This window comes from Rhamphochromis sp. 'chilingali', assembly GCF_963969265.1.
Source record: "Rhamphochromis sp. 'chilingali' genome assembly, chromosome: 13".
Lineage (NCBI taxonomy): Eukaryota > Metazoa > Chordata > Actinopteri > Cichliformes > Cichlidae > Rhamphochromis > Rhamphochromis sp. 'chilingali'.
The window spans coordinates 13,536,346-13,558,799 of NC_137940.1; the positions used below are offsets into that span (position 1 = coordinate 13,536,346).

Consider the following 22,454-nt stretch of genomic DNA (forward strand, 5'->3'; position numbering starts at 1 on the left):
AGCTTCTGTTCATTGGCTCAGGGCCTCATTTACTGTCAGCCAATCACAGCTGGGATCGGCTGACAGTAAAATGGAGACGTATTTGTTTCTTGATGACCTGAGTATATTTATTTATATAGTTACATTTATTTATATTAACATATTGATTAAAGCCGTCTGCTTATACAGTCTGTCTCTATAAGAGATTTCACTGCTTTAGTCTTTATGATTCTAACCTGAGCAGGATAAGGTCGCTATTAAAAGTGATGACCTGATGCAGAGAAGCAGGTGAGACATCCTCACACACCTTACCTGTCCGTGTTCCTGTGCTCAGGTATAAACTCCGAGGTGAAGTACTCCCTCCTGTCCGGCGATGACGGCTACTTCTCTCTGGACGAGTTTTCGGGGATCCTACGGCTGGAACGACCCCTGAACCCTGAAACTCCGACCACATTCGAGCTAAAGGTGAAGGCCACCGACCGCGGCCTGCCTCGTCACCTCCACTCTGTTGCCACGGTGACAGTGGATGTGGTCTCTCTGGACGACTACCAGCCCGTCTTCATGAGCTCCGAGTACACCGCCCAGCTCCCAGAGTCCTCGGCGGTCGGGTCGGAGGTGCTGAGCGTGTCTGCGCTCACCAGAGACAGCAGCTCCCCGGATCCCATCGTGTACCGTATCATCTCTGGGAACGAGGACGGCCGCTTCCAGCTGGACTCACGAACAGGTCAGAACAGCTGATTACACGAAACACTCGGCGTTTCATTATTGCGCTTAGGCAATAGTGAATAGTGGAATTGTAAAGCGCTTTGAGGGTATCGAAAAGCGCTATATAAATGCAATCCATTATTATTTTTATTATTATTATTAGGCGTACAGGTACAGGTGAGCTTTACACCTGAGCGGCATTTACCCGGCCCCCCAGAAACAAGCCACATATCAAATAATAATAACAACAACAACAACAACAACAACAACAATAATAATAGTTGTTATTATTCTTATTATATAGGTCCTTTCAGCTGGAGAAAAGAAAACAGCAGCAGAAATAATGAGTGAGGGTTAGTCAGCTGAAAACAGACAAGCCAAAACAAAGGGCTGAAAGATGCTAAACCAAATATCAGGTGACCACTCGCTAACAGTAAATATAGACACAAAAAGGATTTCAGAATAAAAGCACAAAGAGAAAATGGGACCGTTGGTTGAGATTAATTTATTGTGACAGAGTTTTCTCCACTTTTGTTACTTTACAACAAAACGATATACAACTTTTATTGCTATGGGTGACTAGAGGCTCACTAATTAGCTGAGTATTTAAATTCATGACAACGGTAATATTTCCTCTGCATTAATATTCAGGTAAAGGAAATGCTTTGGGCTCAGTCTGAATTTAAACAGTTTAATCATTTTGGACAAATAATCACAAGGTTTAAGTTTTTCTACCTGCAGATGTTTTTAAAAAGGATTAAGACTGTTGCCTTGGTGCAGAGAGGCTTTATTAATGCTGCAGGTGGTGCAGCGAGCGCTCGCGAGCTTCGCCCTCTGCTGGGTTTAACAGTCGGACTGAACTGCAGTGTGGGACTCACAGCTCGTTGCCAATAAATCATTAAAGGCCAGAAGAGGTGCACTCATCTGTTTATTTTGAAAAGCCAAGACAAGACGATCAGAATCTCAACTAGATGGGATTCACTGAGATTGCAGGTTATTTTTGGTTCGTATGACACTTTAAAGCTGAAATGGAAAAGTGTGAAACTGTTGGCTCGGCCTGCACACCAGAGCAAAGAGACCAGCGAGCAGCACCACAGTTCCAGCAGTTTAGCGATTTCACTGATCGATGCAGCCTCTGCAACAACGCAGGTCACTAACTCACATGTCTTTACTTATTCTCAGTTTGAAGCGCTGTCAGCCTGCAGCACACACTCACGCTTGCATGAGTGTGTGACGGTCCTTCATGCAGCTGCTCTCTGGACAGCAGAAATAGTTCTGTGATTGTTTTGTTTTTTTAACAGCCGGCTGACACTAGTTTCATATTTACCCAGCATACAGGATGTGAGAATATGATTGGTCAGCGTAGTTATTTTTAGTTTGGTGAACTTTGAGCTGGTCGATGCTATGTCAGTGAAGAATTCCAGGCGAGCGGGTTGTGTTTGACCTGAATCGTGTGTTTTATGAATGGATCCTTCCCCCTGCAGAAGAGGGAGTGCTGTTTGTGTGTCGGAAGCTCGCACGCCTCCGGCGGGAATCGCCAACAGGAAGAGTTCAGCTTTCTGTCTGAGATGATTCACAAACAGCAGAAGCTCCAGTTTCTCCTGTTTTTCTCAAAGTTAATTTCCAATCAATACTCATCCATCCACAGCACGATTAGAGATGAGTGACTCACTGGCTTGTGGATAATTTATGATTTGAGTTTTCTGATGACTGCAGAATGATTCAGAATTGAATCAATTATTGATCCTGTGCATCATCCATAAACATCTCCGAGCATATTGTGGAGTACGCGGTCGTAAATAGTAAATCTCCCTCCGGCCTCTGATCAAATCAGGGGCGATTTTAGCCCATTTTTTAGCCCATTTTTGGGGGTGCTTCAGCATACAGTACATAATTGAGATGGAACATTTTAACAACAAAAGTATAGATAACCCCTCCCCCCTCCCATAGTGGTTTGTTCCAGCTCTCCCCTGCTCTGGCTCTAGCGCCGTTGCTGCCAGAGCGATGGTGGCTGAGACGCAGCGGAGCAGAGGTGGAAGTGTCTGGCTTAAAACAGGACATGTTAGCTGCATTTAACCTTCAGTTACTCTTTATATAGTTAGGTAGGAGTCAGGCCATGTTTCTTTTTAGCTGAAAAATATTACACCAGGTAACCTGCAGTGTTGAAAACGTGTTTTCCGACTATGTTTGCTACCCTACAATCCGTCCTGCTCTGTAGTAAAATCAGCAACATTTGACCGTCCTGTTGCTCCTATTTAAATGTATGCAGCCTATTTAAAATGTAAAACGTAACATTGTCCGCAGCCTACTGTTGTTACCACCGTCCTGTTTTAAATGTAATGAGAGAAACTGGTTATTTTGTCATATGTGCCGATATTGAACCCAAGGTACTAACTAGCTAACTGACTGGATGCCCATTAACCTTATAACTCCTGTTGTGTGTGTGTGTTTGTTTGTGTACAGAGAGACAGCCAGGTTCATAATGGATATGAGGTAGTTTTTTCAAAAAAAGGAGCCACATTCAGGTAAAAGTGTAAAATCAAATGATCCATCAATAAAGGATAATGTTGGATCAGTGTTTCAATATTTATATCCTTTATTAGATGTACATGTGGTTTGGTTATTTGCCTTTTGGTTAAAAGTAAACTGAGATAGGACTTTTTTTATTAGTGATCTTAATAGTATTTTTTAATCTAATTGAATACAATCAATTTGTGTATGATTGTCAGTCCAAAGAGGGAGAGAGGAAAGAGGAGAACATGAGGAGAAAGTACAAGGTCAGGAAGAACCAGGTAAGAAAACAGACAGGGAGTACTAACAGGCACAACAGAAACTGTTAAACTGGCAAAGAAAAACTAATTTTACTCGTACAATCTGGAAGTTGTGTTCTCCCTATGTTAAAGCTGCTATACACAGTCTGCAAAACAAACTGGGTTGTCAGCCCTGGCACTGCATTACCATATTGAGCTTCAGTCAGAGGAAGTCACGGTTACCAAAGACTTTTTGAAGCTCAAGAGTGAGGCTGGTGCCATTCCAGATATGTTAACATTGTACAATCTTCTGGATAATCAGATCTTCCCCGAACTGAAAACTGTTATTCAGGTTGCCCTAACAAACCCAGTTAGCAGCTGGAGCTGTGAGAGGTCTTTTAGTGTCTTGAGTCAGCTCCATACCTGGCTGAGAAGGACCATGGGTCAAAGCAGACTCCAGCACCTGGCTGTGATGTCAGTTGAGAAAGAGATGCTTGAGAGACTTGAACACCAAAATGTGATAGACAGATTTGCCAACCTCAAGCTGAGGCGGCAGAGGATAAAAGACAAGAAAAAATCTGCAGAGCCATATTAGTATCTGCAGTAAAGATCTTTTCATACATTGTATACATTGTACCAGAGGCTAAGGTGTCTCAGTTTTTTTACATTTTTTAATAATATTTTGTACATTTCAAGGACTCTTCTATTTTTGGAGTGTATTTTTATGTATCTCTATTGTATTATAATACACTAAAAGTGAATCTCTGTCCAAACAAATGCACTCAGCTTACTTTTTACTCACAGTGAGCATCATTCATTATTCTCCCGCAGTAATTAAGGTTAGGAAACTGCGATCGTGGCTCAAAGAGTTGGCAGTTCGTCTTGTAACCGACAGGTTGTCGGTTCGAGCCCTGGCTCGGACGGTCTCGGTCGTTGTGTCCTTGGGCAAGACACTTCACCTGCCGCCTACTGGTGAGGCCAGAGGGGCCGATGGCGCGATATGGCAGCCTCGCTTCTGTCACCAACTGTAGCTACCTCCACCAGTGAGTGAATGAATAGTGGAATTGTAAAGCACTTTGAGGGCCCTGCTATATGAATGCAATCCATTATTAGTATATGTATTTTTTAAAAATTCCAATCCATTCTTCTTTTTCAGCATTTAAATAACCTTGATCAGATTTGATGGTTTTGTTACAGACTTTTCAAAAAAGTGTTTTGCTTTTCTTTCACAAATGTGGGGATTAAATTGTGTTAAAATGTACAAAACAGTGATGTCATGTTTTGTGACGAGGACCCAGGCACAGAGAGACTTGATGAATTTAAGAATCTTATGATTTAATAAAGAAATTTGCAGACTTGCACAGAGATGGTAAAATTGTGATGACTGATAATGGAGATGAAGACAACAGAGGACGAGGACAGGGAGGACCAGGGGTTTAAATGCACCAAGGGGACAGTCAGAGGGAACTCGGGACAACGGGAGACATTTAAGGATACAGGGACTGACAGAGACAGGGAAGAAGTCTCATCGTGACAAGGAAAGTTTACCTTGCCTGGATGGGCAGCTCTCTGGGTGCTCAGCACCCCAAAGCTCTGATCCTAGAATCGCCCCTGGATCAAATGCTGTTTGTCACACACCGGACACACAGCACTTTTTCTCTCTTACTGCAGCTCTGTACTGTGAGCCAGAGCGCACAAATCTCTGCGAGCTGTGTAAGCTCCAGAACCAAAAGACAGCGCCATCACACAAATGAGGAAAACCTCAGTGACGTGTCACTTCACGCTTCTGCTCAGGCAAAAACACAACGTCAAGCTGGAAACAAAAGTCTTCCATGCATCATCGTTTCAGTTATAGGATTTGAGATGAACAATTTATAGCATCACAGTTTGATTCTTGGGCTGGATTACAGCAGCTTCACATGAGTCACAGTTCAAAATAATCCTTCTTTTTCTCGCACTGGACCTCAGTTCATCCTCTGTCTGAAACAAGCTGTTTAAGCCCTTGAAGCTGGCTTTGTTCTGATTGGCTGACCATTATAAACAGACAGTCTAACAGCTTCCTCTCTGTGATGTAATCCTAATCTAAAGAGTGTTTAGAGCACTCAGGCTTCCCTGGCAGTATGGGGAGGTGATGGGGGAGAGGGAGGGCTTTGCTGCTCAGGGCCCAGATGATAAGTGAAAGAAAATGGATGAATGGATCTATTGGTCTTTATTTTCTTTATTTTCTTGTACTTTTGTCTTGTTTGCCTGACTTTTAGGATTTCTAGGGCCTCCTCCACCTTCTGATAAATATATGAGTTGACTCTGCCCTCCATGGAGACACTCGTGATCAGCATCTTTTGATGCTTCGTGGCCGAGTTGTTGGGGGGTTGTTGGGACCAGAATGAAGACTCTACTGAGCTTGAAGCTGAGCTTGCTGCTTCCAACAGTGCGAGAAAAGCTGCTGTAGAAAACCCCGATGATCCGAGCTGCCTTTAACCTGATTCCGGATGATCCAAGAATTTTCCAGAGGCTTTAATGTTTAGCAGCGTTTGTCTTTCAGGGCTGTGCTCAGTAATGTGGGTGGAGATCTGAAACCAAGCTTCGAGGCGGGCTGCTCTGTTAGTGTTCCGCACATTTCCTCTTAGACTTTATGTCTTTTTTAGTAGTTGTTGGGAAACATTACCATGCACTGAAAGTTAGTTAATGGCACAGAATTGCAGCGGTGACACAAAGGGAGGAAAAAAATAGTAAATCTGCAGAGTAAAAAGTGAAATCGCGGACTTCCTGCCAAGTTTGTAAAATGTGTTTCTGTTACTTCACTGAACGTTACTGATCTTTCACAGGCTGCGAACTTGAGGAATGTGTGAGCTGAAAACGCTCCAAAATCCCTCCTTTGACATTTGCCGGTAATGCGCCATTACGCCCAGAGGTCATTTGTGTCACCAAATCATGTGGGTGAGATCAGAGATGTTAATGAAGAGGGAGACGCACCGTGGCAGCTTCCAGTGAAACGAGTCGTGAATGACAGGACTCGTCAAAAGCAAGCTAGCCTGGACTTGATGTCTTGGCTCTCTGATTATTTTCTTTGAGCCCACACACACCAGCGCACATTAGCGCAGATGTGAATCAACCCGTCAGGAGCTGCTGTCACGCTCTCACATTCTTCATGGTTTTTCTGCTTTTTGCTGTGAATAAAATTCATAATTGTAAAGATTTCATTTTTCACAAAGAAGCTTGGTTTATTTTATTAAAGTCATCAGTTTAAGCTTTTAAATCACGGGTGTCAAACATTTGTCCCGGGGACCAGTGCCGGCCCCTGAGAGGTGCAGCTTTGGTCCCGTGGAGGGTCAGTGTGGATGGAGGGTTGAACTGAAAATGAGCTCTTCATTTAGGGTTGAGTCCAAAGAGGGCAAAACTATGACCCACTGGGAGACTAACTGGAATTATAAGAAACCCACAGTGAGGCTGAGAAACACTAAAAAGGTTATCAGGGAAGTGTAAGCAGCTGGGCAGAATGAGACACCGAACACGACACGGGGGAAACAAAAACAGACGCAAAGCACAAGGAACAGCTTTCAAAATAAAACAGGAAGTGAGGTCCGAGATAAAGGATGTGGTGTAGGAGCAGAGTGGGTGTGAGGAGCGTTAAAAATGTGTCCAAACTCCTGGAGTCGGTTGGTCACACAGGGACTAAATACATACAGACTTTGTGGGGCCGCTTGTGGCTCATGGTGCACACTGAATCGTGGGAAGTCGAGCTCACAAAGCAACCTTCTGATTAGCAGGCCGCCTGCTCTGAGCCACCAGATACAACAGATCAACAGTGAGGAGAGTGAGGGCTCCATCCAGGTGATGTGACCCAGTTACCTGCACCACTTAATTAAAATTGAAAGAGATGTAAAAAGGTTGAGTCCAGTTTACTTTATCTGCCTTTTGGCAGCGCCATTAAAAAGGCCTATCATCCCCAGTTTCTGATTGGTCGAAGGGCTTCATCAAAACAGTAATTATGAAAGAATTCATGTGCCGGTTTCGGTCTTGTACCCACTTGTGAGCGTTTCCCTGTAATGTGTTTGTAACTGCACAGTGTGCGTGCCTCCGCAAACCCTCAGAAATATGAGCAGTGTTTGATCTAATGTACGAGGTGTTCACTTCTCCACTATCAGCTACGATCAGCGCTCTTAAGCAAGGCATTCAGCTTATTGCTTTAACACATTGGCTGCAGAGCTGCTGAGTGGTGATAAAAGCTGTGCAGTGGACTTACTGTCCAGGTGAGAATGCACAGAGGCGTGTCACATGATACCATACACAGAAGGAGGGAAGTTTGTACTGCAGGGAAAGAGGAAGGAAGCGAGGGCACTCTGATTTACTGAGCTCAACTCTTCTCTCCTGTCCCGTGTCTCCTGCTTCTCGAGGCGAGGATGGAATTTTGAGCAAATTTAGCACCAGTGTCGGAGCACGTGATCAAACCAGCCGTTTCCCTTCATGCAGGCCTCGTGACCCTCGTGGCCCCGCTGGATTTTGAGGTTTCCCGGGAGTACTACCTGTCTGTGGAGGGGAGCCGTGGGAAGTCGCCACTCAGTGACATCGCCACGGTCATCATTAACGTGACAGACGTGAACGACAACCCGCCGGTGTTTGGGCGCAGTGACTACAGTGCCGAGGTGTTGGAGGATCTATCACCTGGGCGCCTAGTGATGAAGGTGAGAGGTGTGACTCACACGAGGTCGGTCGTTGTTCTGTATGGAGTCCGCATGCTGGGTTTATGTAGCACATGCTCAAGCTTTTAATTAACAATGTTCCCCAGGTCGTACACAGAGATGCACTGACAGCTTCACAGCTGAGGGGCAATCTGCATGTATTTAGTGCTCATGCAAGCTGATGATCTCATAACACGTGCTAATGTAAAGAAAACAAGTGATGAAAAACATCATTCACACACATTAATAACAGCACGGGAGGAGCACGCACACACATGCAGTTGTTCAGCAGCACGTCAGCGTCATCCTTTCAGGCCAGCAGCAGAGATAACACAGCTCACCGCCTCCCGACGGTCACAGCTGGGCTGCGTGATTCTCTCCTCCTCGTTTTTCTTGTCATTTGTTCCCACGTCGTCAGGCTCACCTTTAAATAACGAGACAGAGGTTCTGGTAGCGGAATGAAAGGATTCGTTAGTTGCAGTCACAGAGGAGGAGAAGTCGGGCGGGACAACTTCAAAACACGGCATTATTCATTTTCAGTCTTTTTTTAATCTATTATCAAGTTTTGACTTTTAATAATAATGTTACAGTCGAACCAACCCAGATTAACTGGATGACTCATTGAAGTTATTATGTTAGAGAGAACAAAAGTATGATAATGATACTGAAGCTGAAGAGGCAAAAATCCAAGTCCAATCTAATCCTCATTTAAATGAAGGTGAGAACGAGTGCGCTGTTGTGAGGAAGATGCACGCTGTGCGGACGCAGCTGCTGAAAGCTTGAGAGGCTGGATGTGAAGAGTCCTCCAGCCAAGGAGCCACATTCAGACCTTCGCACAGAGCTCAGCTCTCCGTGACCTTTGACCCACTCGCAACTCAATTTGTCGGTGTGTCGTGGGGATGTTTTGTGTGACCCCTGACCTCCAAAGAGGTAGGCGCAGTTATTCCTCTCCCGATTTTCATCCTTGCTTTTTCTCCATGTCCAGGTAACTGCCACAGATGAGGATGGCCCAGTCAATAACCTGCTGCGCTACTCGATTGTGAGCGGCGACCTTCTGCAACAGTTCTCCGTCGACGCTCGCAGCGGTGACATCACTGTCCGCACTGCGCTGGACAGAGAGGAGGTGAGCGTGCTCAGGAGCAATGTGAGCTGCGTCGCACTAAAGAAGCAGCAGGTCACGTGAAAACTCTCTCCTCATCTGCAGATCCCTCACTACTCCCTAACGGTGCAGGCAGCAGACGAAGGCAGCCCACCTCTGTCCTCGGCCGTCCTCGTCGCCGTCACCGTCAACGACGTCAACGACAACCCGCCCGTCTTCTCTCAGGTCAACCACAGTCTGCTGCTGCAGGTACAACGACCCGAGCGTCACCCACCCAGGCTGGAAGCCTTTATTCATTTAAAATATTAATGTTATTATTATGCTGACAGATATTCCCCAGATTCCAACTCGTGTTCCTGCTGCTGTTCGAGTTGACCTAGAAAACAAGCTTTAAAATGAGCTGCAATGAGCCCAATACACCACATTTGAGGGGTAATGAGAGAGTCTCACCATGTTCTGTAAATATTCAGACTTTATATTCTCAGGTCAAAGGTTTGCTTCTTAAGTAGTGATTTTAATCTCGGAGAAGTTCTCCGCTGTTTTATCCCTTATGTGTAACTTTCTAAGAAAAACATCCCCATTTTTTTTGTACATTTGTTGTTTTTTGATCCAAGCTCAGTGGTCCATATATTCCCCCGCCTCATGCCCAGGTTTATAATCACTCTGTCACCCTGCAGATATGTAATGTGGCTCTGCAGCTTTAAAAAGACACAATCATGACTGCACCACACGCCTGCGTCAGGAAAAAGAGAGTTATGTCGAGGGAAAGAAATACGTGTGTGTACCCAGAACCGGCCAGAATGAATCACCTGTCATTAATAAGCTCGGCTGTCCTCAGGGAGGGCGCCACAGTTACAGTCCTGTGTGACTTTTGACACCTGTGGATAAACACAGACAGAGACAAGCGGTTAAGGCGTCCCCGTAAAGCAGCTGCTCGGCCTAACAAGGTGATAATGGAGACAGATGACCTGATGGCTGCAGGTAATTAAAGAGAGCTCACTACAGGTGACCGTTTATCCACCTGTCAGTACTCTCTGTGACAGGTGGATATATGCTGCTCCGTCATCAGAGCGGTTTCTGAGCTTTCAGGGATCAAAGCGGCAGAAAGACGTCAGCGTTTCGCTCTCACCTGAAACTCCTAATTACGTTGCAAAGTCAAAGCTTTCGCTCCAGTGTGTATTTTTGGATGCTTCATTGGGATGTGGATGCCCACATGCCTGCGTGCGTGGACATGAATTCACGCTGCTGGCAGTCCCATCGCAGCGCCTCACTGACAGTTACTTTTTCCCCCGCCAGCTCGCAAACTTCCATCGAGTCACTGATTCAGGACCGAAACACTGCCAAACTGCCAGTGTGAGGACAAATCCGGACTCTGGGTTATCGTCCCATCTGCCGACAGCTCCGCAGCCAGCTCTGCCTGATGAAGAAACTCAGAAAGAATGCAGCTTTAAGATAATTGCACGTTCCACCTGCACATTGGTCTCGCTATCATGAAGCTGAGCTTCGTCTCTCCTGCGTCCTGTGAGGCGTGCTGTAGTTGGAAGTTTAAAGGTCCTCTCTCGGAGGTGTTGCACATTTTAGTCCATTAACTCTGATGCATCCTCTCCCAAAGCACGCCGCATGTTTTTAGATTGATAACCTATTTTTCCAGGAAGCTCTGGTTTCTATTAATTCCCTACAATATGAAAATCAGCATGCAAAGCCTCTTAAATTAGTTGAGATAGTAGGTAATCCATCACAGCAAACAGCTGAAGGTCTTCATTATTTTCTGGCACAGTCAGTGGAAACAGGAGGGAGTCACTCTACAAACAGCTTCCATGAAACGATGCCGAAGTGTCTCTGAGCTGTACAGACATGCCAGCTGTTCTTTAAATGACCAGTAAACACGGCTGGAGTGCTAAACAGGAAGAGTGTGATCAGTGTGGCTCTGTCCAGCACACATAAGATATTTGACATCCATCCATCCACCCACCACGCTATCAATCCACCAATTCATTCAATCATTCATTTATCCATCCATCTATCCATCCATTCACCCACCAGCAGAGATGGGCAGTAACGCGTTACTTGTAACGTGTAATCTGATTACTTTTTTCAGGTAACGAGTAAAGTAAGGGATTACTATTGCAAAAACGGTAATTAGATTACCGTTACTTTCCCGTAGGAACGCTGCGTTACTGCGTTACTAAAACCGTGATTTCTTTTTTGCGAGAACATCTCATGACAGTGACGTAAGCGAGTGCGACGTTCGTGACAACAGCTGTGTGCAGATCAACAATGGATCATATATCGAATCAGAACCAGAATCAGAAAGGGTTTTATTGCCAAATGTTGAGCGGGTTTACAACATTAGGAAATTGCTTCAGTGCAAACATACTGTTATAAATACTGTTATAAATTAAGCTTAAATAGACATGAAAATAAAAATGAGAATAAGAATTAAAAGTGCTAAGTAGATAGAAGGATAGAAAGATATATACATGATATATACATGTATGAATGCGGGAGAGAGTATGAGCGTGCAGCGTTTAAAGTGTGGAAGCACTGACCTTACTTTGAGTTTGATTCCATAAAAAGTGACAAAAACATTAGCGTCCGTTGTGCGTGGGAAGAAAACTTCTTTTTACAGCGAAAAAAACCCCTAAACTTCCAAGCAAGCACCGAGTGCGCAACGACGTAATGGGAAACTCACAGAGAAACTCGCGGATTCTTCCACTGACCGCTGCCGCACACCTGCACCAGAGCACACCTCCGCCTACCCTACTACTGCTTTACAGGTGAAAATAGAGCAACAGGACCGCTAGTCTTTGACTTTATTTATTTTCTGCTGTGTTTTACTTGCATCTATGTGAAAGAGTGAGTGTAAACACACACAAAAAAATATTTTAGAATTTTTGGAATGTGCAGAAAATAGGTTTAAATATTAAACAAATTTCTTCTAGTCAGAGAATGTTGCAGATAATTTAATTTTTGCTTGATGCATAAAGTTAAAACTAATAAAACAAGTTTTAAAAAGAGACTTTTCCATTTGATTACATTTTGTATGATGAATTATGCAGAAAAAGTAGAATTGGGCTGAAAGATCTATCGCTTTATCACCTATTCAGGTTGCAAATCGTGTTTTTAAAAAGTAACTAAGTAACTAAGTAATTAATTACTTTTGAAAATAAGTAATCAGTAAAGTAACGGGATTACTTTTTTGGGGGAGTAATCTGTAATTAGTTACTGATTACTTTTTTCAAGTAACTTGACCAACACTGCCCACCAGTCACTGAGCCTAAACAGGCCAGTGTGAGTGAAATGGATGTGAGCCGAGTGTGTTTGAGTATAATCAATGCTTCACATGTTCCTGCAGACAGAACATTTCTAACTGTCAGATTAAATCCTGCAGAATGAGCTGGATGACGTTGCAGTGTATCTCCCATCACATGCTTGATGTCATGAAATAGGCAGAGCAACTATACAGGCAGTGTTGCATGTGAATGATTTAACATGAGGTAGAACATACAAAATCTCTGGTTAATGGGAGCTCTGAGGTCGATGTTGGAGCTCTGTGGTGCTGGGATAACGAGAACATCCTTAGAAGCACAAAACTGAATAAAAATGTGTCCCGCAGGAGGGCGAGGCGGTTGGCAGCAGCATCCTCCAGCTGGTGGTGACGGACAAAGACACCCCAAGGAACGGCCCGCCTTTCTCCTTCCACATTGTCAGCGGGAACGAGGACCGCCGTTTCCATGTGGACCAGGGCGGCCTGCTGTCGCTCTCTGCTCCGCTCAGGAAGAAGGTGAAAGCTCACCATCAGCTCAAGATACAGGTGAGAAGCTCTTGTCTTTCTCTCACAAACTCTCACTGCAGGAAAGACATCTTAGAAAGTTTGTCTCAGCTTTGGAAGTGCTGAGCGTCGCTCCCGGCCTCAGCCACTGTGCTGTCCAGAGAGGTGAAGAAAAGTTAGAACAAAGTCGTCTTTATGGTTTTCTGTGGTTCTGAACTGTCAAGACTGACCCTGCACACCCAGTAATGATGACTGAGTTTGAATACAGGAATTATTTAAGCTGGAAAAATGAAAGTCAGAAGAATGACCCTGCTTCAACTCTTCACTATAATCCGTTTACAGAAGGGGTTATTCTGAGGGTTCAGGCTGTTTCAGGTTGCAGCTGATGGTGCATATTCGTGTCCTGCACTGTATGGATTTTGTTGGCTGGAACAAATATATTTTGGGATGCTGAGAGATGATACTTTAGTCCAAAATGCTTCATTTTTCATTTTGTTCTCTGCTGTCAGAGGGAGAAAAAAATAAATCACAGTGGTTGGACAGTGTTTGGTTGATCACAACAAAGAAACAAAAGGATTAATATGAAATGTGAAATACAAATGTTTTTGCTTTGATTGCAAGTGAGAAAAAAGTTTATTAGAAAGCATTAGAGAGGAGGGAGACACACACCTGCACACCTGTAAATGCATAAGGAGAAACAGACATGTTACCTGTCCCAGCTTTTACATTTCAATGATATTTCATAAGAACAAATCAAATCATTTAATTTTTTGTGCTCCACCTTTGCCCAGGTGACAGACAGCGGCCACCCTCCCCTGTCCTCCATCTGCGTGGTCAACATCAATGTCACCGAGGAGAGCAAGTATCCTCCGTCTGTGGTGCCGCTTGAGGTCTCCATCACCACCTCCGGAGGGCTGTTTGCAAACCGGGTTGTCGGCAGGCTCCACGCCTCAGACCAGGATGTGCAGGACGTCCTGACCTACAGCCTGGTCTCGCAGAGTCCCGACGGCAGGAGCTTCTCCGTAGACCAGGCTGACGGCAAAATCTGGGCAGACGAACACCTGGAGGAGGGCTCGTACGCGCTCAATATCAGCGTGAGCGACGGGAAGTTCACCGTCTGGACCGGGGTCAAAGTTCACGTGTGGGTGGCCACTCAGCAAGCGTTGGACTCTGGACTGACTCTGCAGCTGGTCGGGATGTCGCCGGAGGAGTTCCTGGGCGATCACTGGAGAGGCCTCCAGCGCAGCCTGGGACAAGAGCTGGATCTCCCCCGGCAGGAGCTCCACCTGGCCAGCCTACAGCAGCGGCCTGACCCCCGGGCCCTGGAGGCCCTGCTCATCTGGAGGCCTCAGGGCGGCCCCGTTCGGCCCCTGCCCACCAGCAGGCTCGCAGGTGAAAGTGCTGCATGATCACACGTGGTCAGTGAGGTCAGTGTTCAGTATGTGTGCCATCTGACATGTTGGACTCTTTGGTACAGGAATTATATCGGACATCGAGGACTCTCTAGGCCTCAGCATCCTCAGAGTGAGTCACAACGGCTGTCTGGGCAGCGGATGCCCACCGCGAGGCTGCAGGAACTCCGTGCGGCTGTCGGGAGAGAGGCTGGGCCATTTCACCACCGCCAGAGCTACTTACATCACCCCGCAGCACACCTGGGAGAGCGCCTGCCCCTGCAACCGTACGTCCACCTGTCTGTCTGTACTCAGAGCATATGTACGTATGAGTGAGCTGACAGGGTGCAGCAGCTGTTTCTGACATCTTCTGAAGAGCAGCATGTTTGAATCGTAAAGTTCGGGCCTGCAGGTTTGCAGGATAAGTGTGCTGCAGTAGAGTCATGTGACTGAACACCCACAGAGGGCACAGCGTCCTCCTGGGTTATTCAGCTGTGGTGTACCTGAGCGAACCTGACATGAGGCCGGTTCAGCTCTTTATCGAGTCCTCTGTCACACGTGTAGGACTAGGCTTCTAAGCGAGCTTTCTGTTCGTGGAGGCTGGTGACTTTAAAGTGAACATCGTTGTAGGGTCTCTACCTGGAAAACGATATATACTGCATGCTTACATGCTGTGTTATGATGACGAGTACACTGACCTCCTAACCCCTGACGTCACTCCATATTCAAAGAGCTGCAGAGAAAATGATCTTTTCATGCTTCAGTGTGTGCAGCCGGAATTTCGTCCTTTTCTTCCTGAGATCTGAGGATGAGGAGGGTAAATATTCTCACCAGTGTCAGCCTGTTCTGGTGCATCATGTCGTTCAGGTTAACCTCCCTGCGGTTACACAAGCTGAACTGAGGGAGTAAATCCCCGGATTTCATGAATGGCTGTCAGTATTCCCTCAGCGGGCCACATTGGGATTTGTGCAGGCATTCCTGTATGGATTATAGCTGCAGGGGGTTTTCCTCTGGCTCTTCTTGTCACCAACATGTCTGACTCTACTTTACTTTTTAACCCTCTGCTCTTAAAACCAGTAAAGGCTGAGTTTTGTGCCAGATGTGCCACACTGCAGGTCCAAATGAAACTGCTGCCACGTGTTTCTTCTGCAGCTCAAAATTCACAAGTTCAGTTTAGAAAAAAGGTAAAAATCAGAGTTCCTGGGCTCTGATCGACTTTGGTGTTGTTAGTAAACCTCCCCACAGGCATCATCAAAGTTTAATCTTAGACCAACTAAAAAACAAAAGCAGAAGAGAAATTTGCTCATGGCTCTTATTTGCTCTGGGTTGCCAGACTGGACTCGTGGTTGCTGTCTGTGCCTGACTCTTTGCTCCGTTTTTTTCCTTTTCCAGTAACAACATCAAATAAATTTTCTCTCAGATCAGAGATCACACATTACAGGTTACCACCTCGTTTCATCTGAAGGTGTAAAAACATTAAAAAGAGCCGCGCCTTTTAACACAGATTAGGATTATTAAAGATAAGTGGATGCCTAGCTGATTTGGTGAGAACTGCTCTGCAGGTATTTAGTGAGACAAACATAAGATTCCTGATCTCAGAAGCTCGCCGCGGTGGCACCCTCATGGTTGACGCGGTTAAAGTCCGAAAGACAGAATACGTAGAAGTCATCCAAAAATAAAAATCAGATGATTAGCACATTTACTCAGGAGAGGATAAACCAGGCAAACGCCTGGCCAGCTCATTCTTCTGTGTGTGACCTCTGCTTGTGTTTCCTCTGTTTGTGTCTCAGAGTCGGCGCTGAGGTTCGACAGTAGGTCCTACCTGAGGTACCTTCACCGTAAGGACGAGGACAACCAGGACTTCAAACTGTCACTGAGGTTCAAGACGATCGAGAAGCAGGGCGTCATTGTGTCCACCAACAGCAGCACCAGCTGGGGAGCTTTACAGGTATGGATGCATCTGCGGTGCTGTCATCAGAGAGCCGGACATCTTTGGTTTTACAACTGATGTAGTCTTCCTGAGAACACATCAGAGCTCTCACTGTTTCAGAAGTGTGCAATGAACTATGTCTGCCTGATCCTGTTGAACACTGTTGCAGTGTAGGGGTTTGTGTGAGAGGTTACCCAGAATGCACTTCGTTCCAGTTTATTCCGACTCTGAGAGAAGCTCACAGAAAGGCTTGAGTGGCTTCGTTAAATACACTAAAGTCATTGCTGCGGATTAGAGGGGTCACATGACCAGATTAAACCGGGACCTGCGTCATGCGCCTCCTCAGCCAGCGTAGAAGCTTCATGCAGGTCTGCGATTCAGAACCGCTTCTGAAATTCAATCAGGCATTTAGGACATGAGCACATGAAAGTACCTGTCACGCAGAGATACAAGAAAGGAATACCCGATATGCTCTCGATTTGTCGGGAGAACCAGCATGATGGTGAGGAGTTTTATTTCAAAGCAGTGACTAAAGAAAGCTGAACATCTCTACAACAAACTCCACTCTCACGCTGGCCTGCCTCGTCAGCTCACAGAGGTCCGGGACATCGCTGGAATTTCACACCGAAGAAGGCAACGTCGTCTAAAAACAGGCGGACTGACCCAGATTCACCACAGTGAGAAGAACACAGACCAGCAGCTCGGCGGGTATCAGATACTTCACACACACACACGGCGGCCGGCAAACAGGAGCAAATCAAATATCGGTATTTACGATGATGTGAGTGGGGATGAAGTGAAGCACCAGGTCATATCTGTGAATCATAGCTGGAAACTTTCAGGGTAGGTGTAGAAAAGAGGACTCGTATGCAGGACTCCTTTGGGAGAAGACAGTGGATGTATTTACAGTGCGGTAAAGGTGTAACAGTATATAAGTGAAAACACACGTAGTGACTCCTTCCAAACAGTAATCCCGAGTGGCGGTCCAGCTCCCGTGATCTCTCTCTCCGTTTCCCTCCTGGTGGCAAACACACAAACACACACGGAGTAACTAAACAATCCTCAGATCAACGTAAACTGCCACAAAAACCATCCGCGCTGCTCTACTGTTCTTCACACAATGATCCAGCGCTGACCGAAGCTCGATCGCCCTGTTAAGTAGGCAGCCCGGGAGATGGCGGATAATTGGCTACAGCTGGTCGGCTCCGATCAACAACAGGTGCGGCCAGTCTCTGCGCAGGAATGCCGTCACAGCTCGGAGGTAAACAATCCCGTTACGAGAGAGAGAGAGAGAGTGGGAGAGAGGGGAAGGGAGCGACATGCACACAATAACACATGGGCAGGCATCCAGGCGAGGGCTGTCGGACCATGACAGAAACATTTTGGGATGAAAAGCCTCACTCGACGGTCCCCACAGAGACCCGCCTTAAATCAACTCAGCGGCTCTGCTGCTAAATTAGTGTCAAACAACGTTACTAAACATTTGCCAGCTGAGATGCCCAGCTCAGGGGAAACTTTCTGTGAATGAAGGAATCAGAAATCCTTGTTCCGCCAAATGCTGCAGTTTTCTTTCTTTGTGTCTCAGGAGAGCAGCAATAGAGACACACACGTCTTCTTACCTGCTTGACTTTGTAAAAGAGGAAAATGCGAGCACGCTGCTTATCGTGCACGTCTGTGTAGGAACTGTATTTCATCTCGATGTGTGAGTGTGGAGCAGGAATCAGTTCACATCCAGATCACAACAACACTCACCTTGGGTAACTCTACTGTTGGGGGAAAACTCTGTAAAAAACCCAGGAGAAATAAAGACACAATGAGACAAAGTTACTTTCTTTATCAAACGTGTACACGGGTGAGCTGCTAAGAACAACTCACACCATGCACAGTGGCTTGGTAATTTTTATAGGCACAGAGCACAGAGACAGTGAGAACAGGATAACAAATAATAAACAGATAAAATAAAACAACTCCATATATGGTGCTAGTCTCGTCAGCAGAGAGCTAGGGAAGATAAAACAATCTAAAACAATATGTCCCAGAAACAAGTCTAAAAAGATAATTCTAAACTAATCTAACCATAGGCAGAGGGCAGACAAAAGGCATCTTTGTACATTTAAAAGAAGGTAAAGAAACATAGAATCATTTTTCCTGTAACATTCCCTCCTGTTTTAACTTATTTTAAATGTATACAACAATTGTCTGTGAAGGTTATTTATTAAGTATCTTAAGCAATTTTTTAATTTTCAAAATGTCAGCATAGCAGAAATGGAAGTCATTTGGTCTAAAGAATAAAACAAAAGAAAATAATAAAAAGAAAAACATAGTAAATGAAATAACAAGTGGAATAAACAAGAAAAAATAATAAAACTAAAACTACAAAAAATAAAGGATAAAAACCTTATATTTTAAAACGAAAACTACAAAAAATAAAAGGATGAAAACTAAAATGAAAACTTTGTATTTAAAAATGATGAAAACCTAATATGTAAAATGAAAACTTCAAAAAATAAAAGGATGAAAACCTGCATAACCTACTAATGTTTTAATCAGTGCGTGATCACTTGACAAGTCATTTTTAATCACCACGTCATTCATTAGCAGTTATTACAAGTTCTCCTCTAACAGAATTGCAACAGGATGCTGTTCTTCTTGAGGCATGGCAACATAAGCAGTCATTGTAGTTGTTATCATCTTTGAAATCATTACTCTTAGACATGGCGGTGTAGCTGCTCCAGATGTGTGGTCAGTGACATATTTCTGCAGAATGGTCAAATTCTGCAAAGCTTCATAAATGTCTCCGCTTACAAACTCCTCCTTGTGATGCTGTTAGCAGGTCTAGAGTCAGTCTGTTCTGCAGCACCATCGTTCTGATGGCCTTCTGTTCTCCTGCTAAGGCGGTTCCCAGGGTCTTAGTCAAGTTGATGTGTCGTAGCAGAGCATATCGGTTGATTTCCACATGATCCCGCACCTCGGCAACTCCAATGCCGGGGATCAAGCTCTGTAAGAATTTCACTCCTCCTCAGATGCGAAACTCTGGTTCCTTTACTGCTTGGTGCCGTCCGTGCACATCCTGTCTGGTAATGAGTCTTTGTTTGTAGTATCATTCGGTAGCTGTAGTTGGAGCGACAGTTGAGGCTCATCAGTGTCGCGTTACTGGCACAGGTTTCGTTGAGTGAACAGTCCATACACTTCCTCTCGTTCCTTGGTGGGCAGAAAGTGTATATGTATTTGCATAGCAGTCAGTTTTATTATTCAAGTAAGCTGTAGTGTTCATAAACTGCCACCAGAAATTAGTGGCATAGCCATGGGGAAACTTGGTGTACTTTCCTTTGTCATACAGTGTCTGCCTTTTCTCCATGTAGCGTGACTTATTGTCCCTCACGGAAGCAAAGATGAGGAGCCCGGCCATGGTCAGGGCCACTGCAGTTATTAAGAGCCACCACCTCATGACGACGGGACACACCCTCCTGTCGCGAGTAGACCCCCCGGCCAGGAAAGCTGACCCCTCCACCGGGCGAGATCACAACAAGTGGGCAAGCCTGCCGTCAGCTGTGTTTAGATGGCTTCACTGACTCGCCTGCAGTGACTCTGATGGATCCAGGATGGTCGTTCCGCAATTTTGCAAGCTCCAGTTTTTCCTTTGGAGCACTTTGATCAGAACCCAGTCACCGGGCTGTGATCTGCAAGACACTTGATAGACATCATTACATTCTTCGTCATTTACAATCATCTCTTTATTTTCCTACAACTTAGACATACATTTTGCTACTGAAATTGTATCTGCCTTTTTCACTGGGTAGATTTCTGGCCACTTTGAGAATACATCTATAACCACTAGGGTGTATTTTTACCCTTGGCATTCATTTAGCTCAATAAAGTCCATATGGATTGTGTGGTCTCAGGTTTCCCTGAGCATTATATTTTTGACACGTCATGCACGTTCTGACAAATTGTTTTGCTGAGGTTTCAAAACGGTTCTAGCAGGCGTTGTCTCTATGTTATCTGCTGTTGCTGCGTGGCTGTCTGCAGCCTTGGTGTTTGTGACTTTGCTCGCCTCTCTGTTCCTGATAGCCACCTGCGAATTAGTGTTTTAGTCTGTTGTCAACACGTCAGCCTTATTTCTAAGTTACAGAATGCTTCTTCTCCTTTTTTTTTTTTTTTTTTTTTTTTTTTTTTTGGTTTGGGAGAATAGATGCAACTCTACATTTTCACTTAAGGCATTTTTAGATAATTTCTAGTTCTTCAAACAAGTCATGGATCTCACACATTTCAAACTTTCAAGTTAGGGTTGTTTCCCATTTATACATATATATATATTTAACTTTGCATTGCTCACAGCTCATAGCTCACAGCTCTAAACCTAGGCATTTTTCAATCATATGCCTAATCACTATGTGTCACTGTGATTCTCAAGTATGGTCACAAGTTCGTTTAAATTCGTTTCCAAAACCAACAAAATAATCAAACAAAAACAAAAAACATAAACGTGTCAGGACACAAAAGAAAAAGAAAAATGCTGCCACCCGTACAAGGCAGAAGTCTGCATATGTTGGCTTGTAATAGCATGCAGCTTGTAACATGGTAGACTAATGTGCCTGTGTTAATTCAGCTCCATATTATTGTGTGAAGTTGCACTGGGTTGGGAGTGGTTTTGTGGTTGTCACATTTTTGGTGAGCCAATGGCTGGAATGGGGTTGGACTAATTAGAGGCAGGTGTACTTGATTGCACTGATACACTGGTCTACATCTAGCCCACACTACAAACACTGCTGTGTTGTTTTGTCTCTCTGTGCAGTCCAGGGCCTATTATATGCCACAGCCTAAAGGCAGCAGAGTTCCAGAGGCTTGAGTGACCACTGACTATATGCTTGCAGGGTGGTGGGTCTCCAAGGACAACTTCTAACCCTGTTAAAGGCAACATGTGGGGTGCAACTTGGCCGTGTGGCATAGCTGGCTCTGGCCTTGGGACTGTGTGTTTTTATACAATTCATAAGTGGGACACTGGACTGTTTTATCTTTTATCTCTTGATATATTTTTCGTCAATAAATTATCTTTTAGAATTTTATTGACTGACATCTTTTTGCCCATGACTGAAACGGTTGGTCAGACCTAGAGTCTTTCTTTGGGCAGAATAGCAGCTTCTGCTCTAAAAGAAACAAATAAATAAAAAGAAAAGAAAATGTGGAACATGCTCATCAGCTTAGCAGTGTCTACATATTTAATTCAGCTTCTCAATCCTGTAGTTTTAGCTGTTGTCTACAGGGTTTTGCTTATTGGTTGTTATTATAGGTGTGCTCTATATCTCAGCAATGTGTCATTCTAGGATGATAGGTTTCAAGCTGGTCAAGTGCCTCTATGCACTTCATTAGTTTAGTTATTCTCTGTATTGTCTTCATCTCACATGTCATTACACTGAGTTTCAGCAAACCTTAAGCTTGATGTAGACTACTGCTTAACAATTATCCACCTTACATCATAACCGATTAAGGTGCCTCTTCATATTAATATTATGTCATTGTTAATATTATCCTCTTTGTCTTATATAACAGCAATAGCATATTATAATATTTTATCAGTGTGTACCATTATACTACTACTGAGCCAATTTGTTAGTTAGGATCATCTTATTCAGCAAACAGATAATTTAGAATTCATCCAATCTGCGGTCACATTTGTTCTCTCTGTTGCATGGCGGACCAGGCAGTTCTATTATAATATATTATTTATATTTTATTTTGTATCCATCAAGGGCTTCAGATGACCTGCAGAATCATCCTTTTCCCAGGGTGGAGACAGTTACCTTTTCACACACTGTCCTTGGCTGAACAGTGACACAGCCTTAATATACCTTATTTATGTTATTAAAATATTTTCGTGTGAATTATTTGCTTTATATTCATTTTATACATGCTGGGCATGGTCATCATGCCAACTGTGTTTCATTGTTAATATCACTTTACAGGTTGTTATCCTTGCTATTATTAATTTCAAATACTCTAAAGATAATTTCTACTGTAATTTTCCCTTCATCTTTATTTCGTACTTTTTATATTTATATCTACTCAGTGGGGTCTGTTTTCAACCCTTTTAAACTACTTCAAACTACTTTGATCTCTAGTTTTCACTTAATAAGGGATTATTAAGTTCT

The 22,454-nt window shown here is 44.4% G+C and overlaps 1 protein-coding gene across 2 annotated transcripts in view; it reads left to right on the forward strand.

Annotated features, from left to right (window-relative positions):
- The window catches only part of fat2 (FAT atypical cadherin 2), a 101,466-nt gene that overhangs the window by 59,918 nt on the left and 19,094 nt on the right, over positions 1-22,454 (forward strand). For both annotated transcript variants that reach the window (XM_080901632.1, XM_080901631.1), the window contains 8 exons: positions 314-703; positions 7,905-8,116; positions 9,099-9,236; positions 9,318-9,461; positions 12,829-13,026; positions 13,776-14,376; positions 14,462-14,662; positions 16,166-16,323. In XM_080901632.1, coding sequence (XP_080757758.1) covers positions 314-703; positions 7,905-8,116; positions 9,099-9,236; positions 9,318-9,461; positions 12,829-13,026; positions 13,776-14,376; positions 14,462-14,662; positions 16,166-16,323 — 2,042 coding nt within the window. The remainder of the gene's footprint in view (positions 1-313; positions 704-7,904; positions 8,117-9,098; positions 9,237-9,317; positions 9,462-12,828; positions 13,027-13,775; positions 14,377-14,461; positions 14,663-16,165; positions 16,324-22,454) is intronic.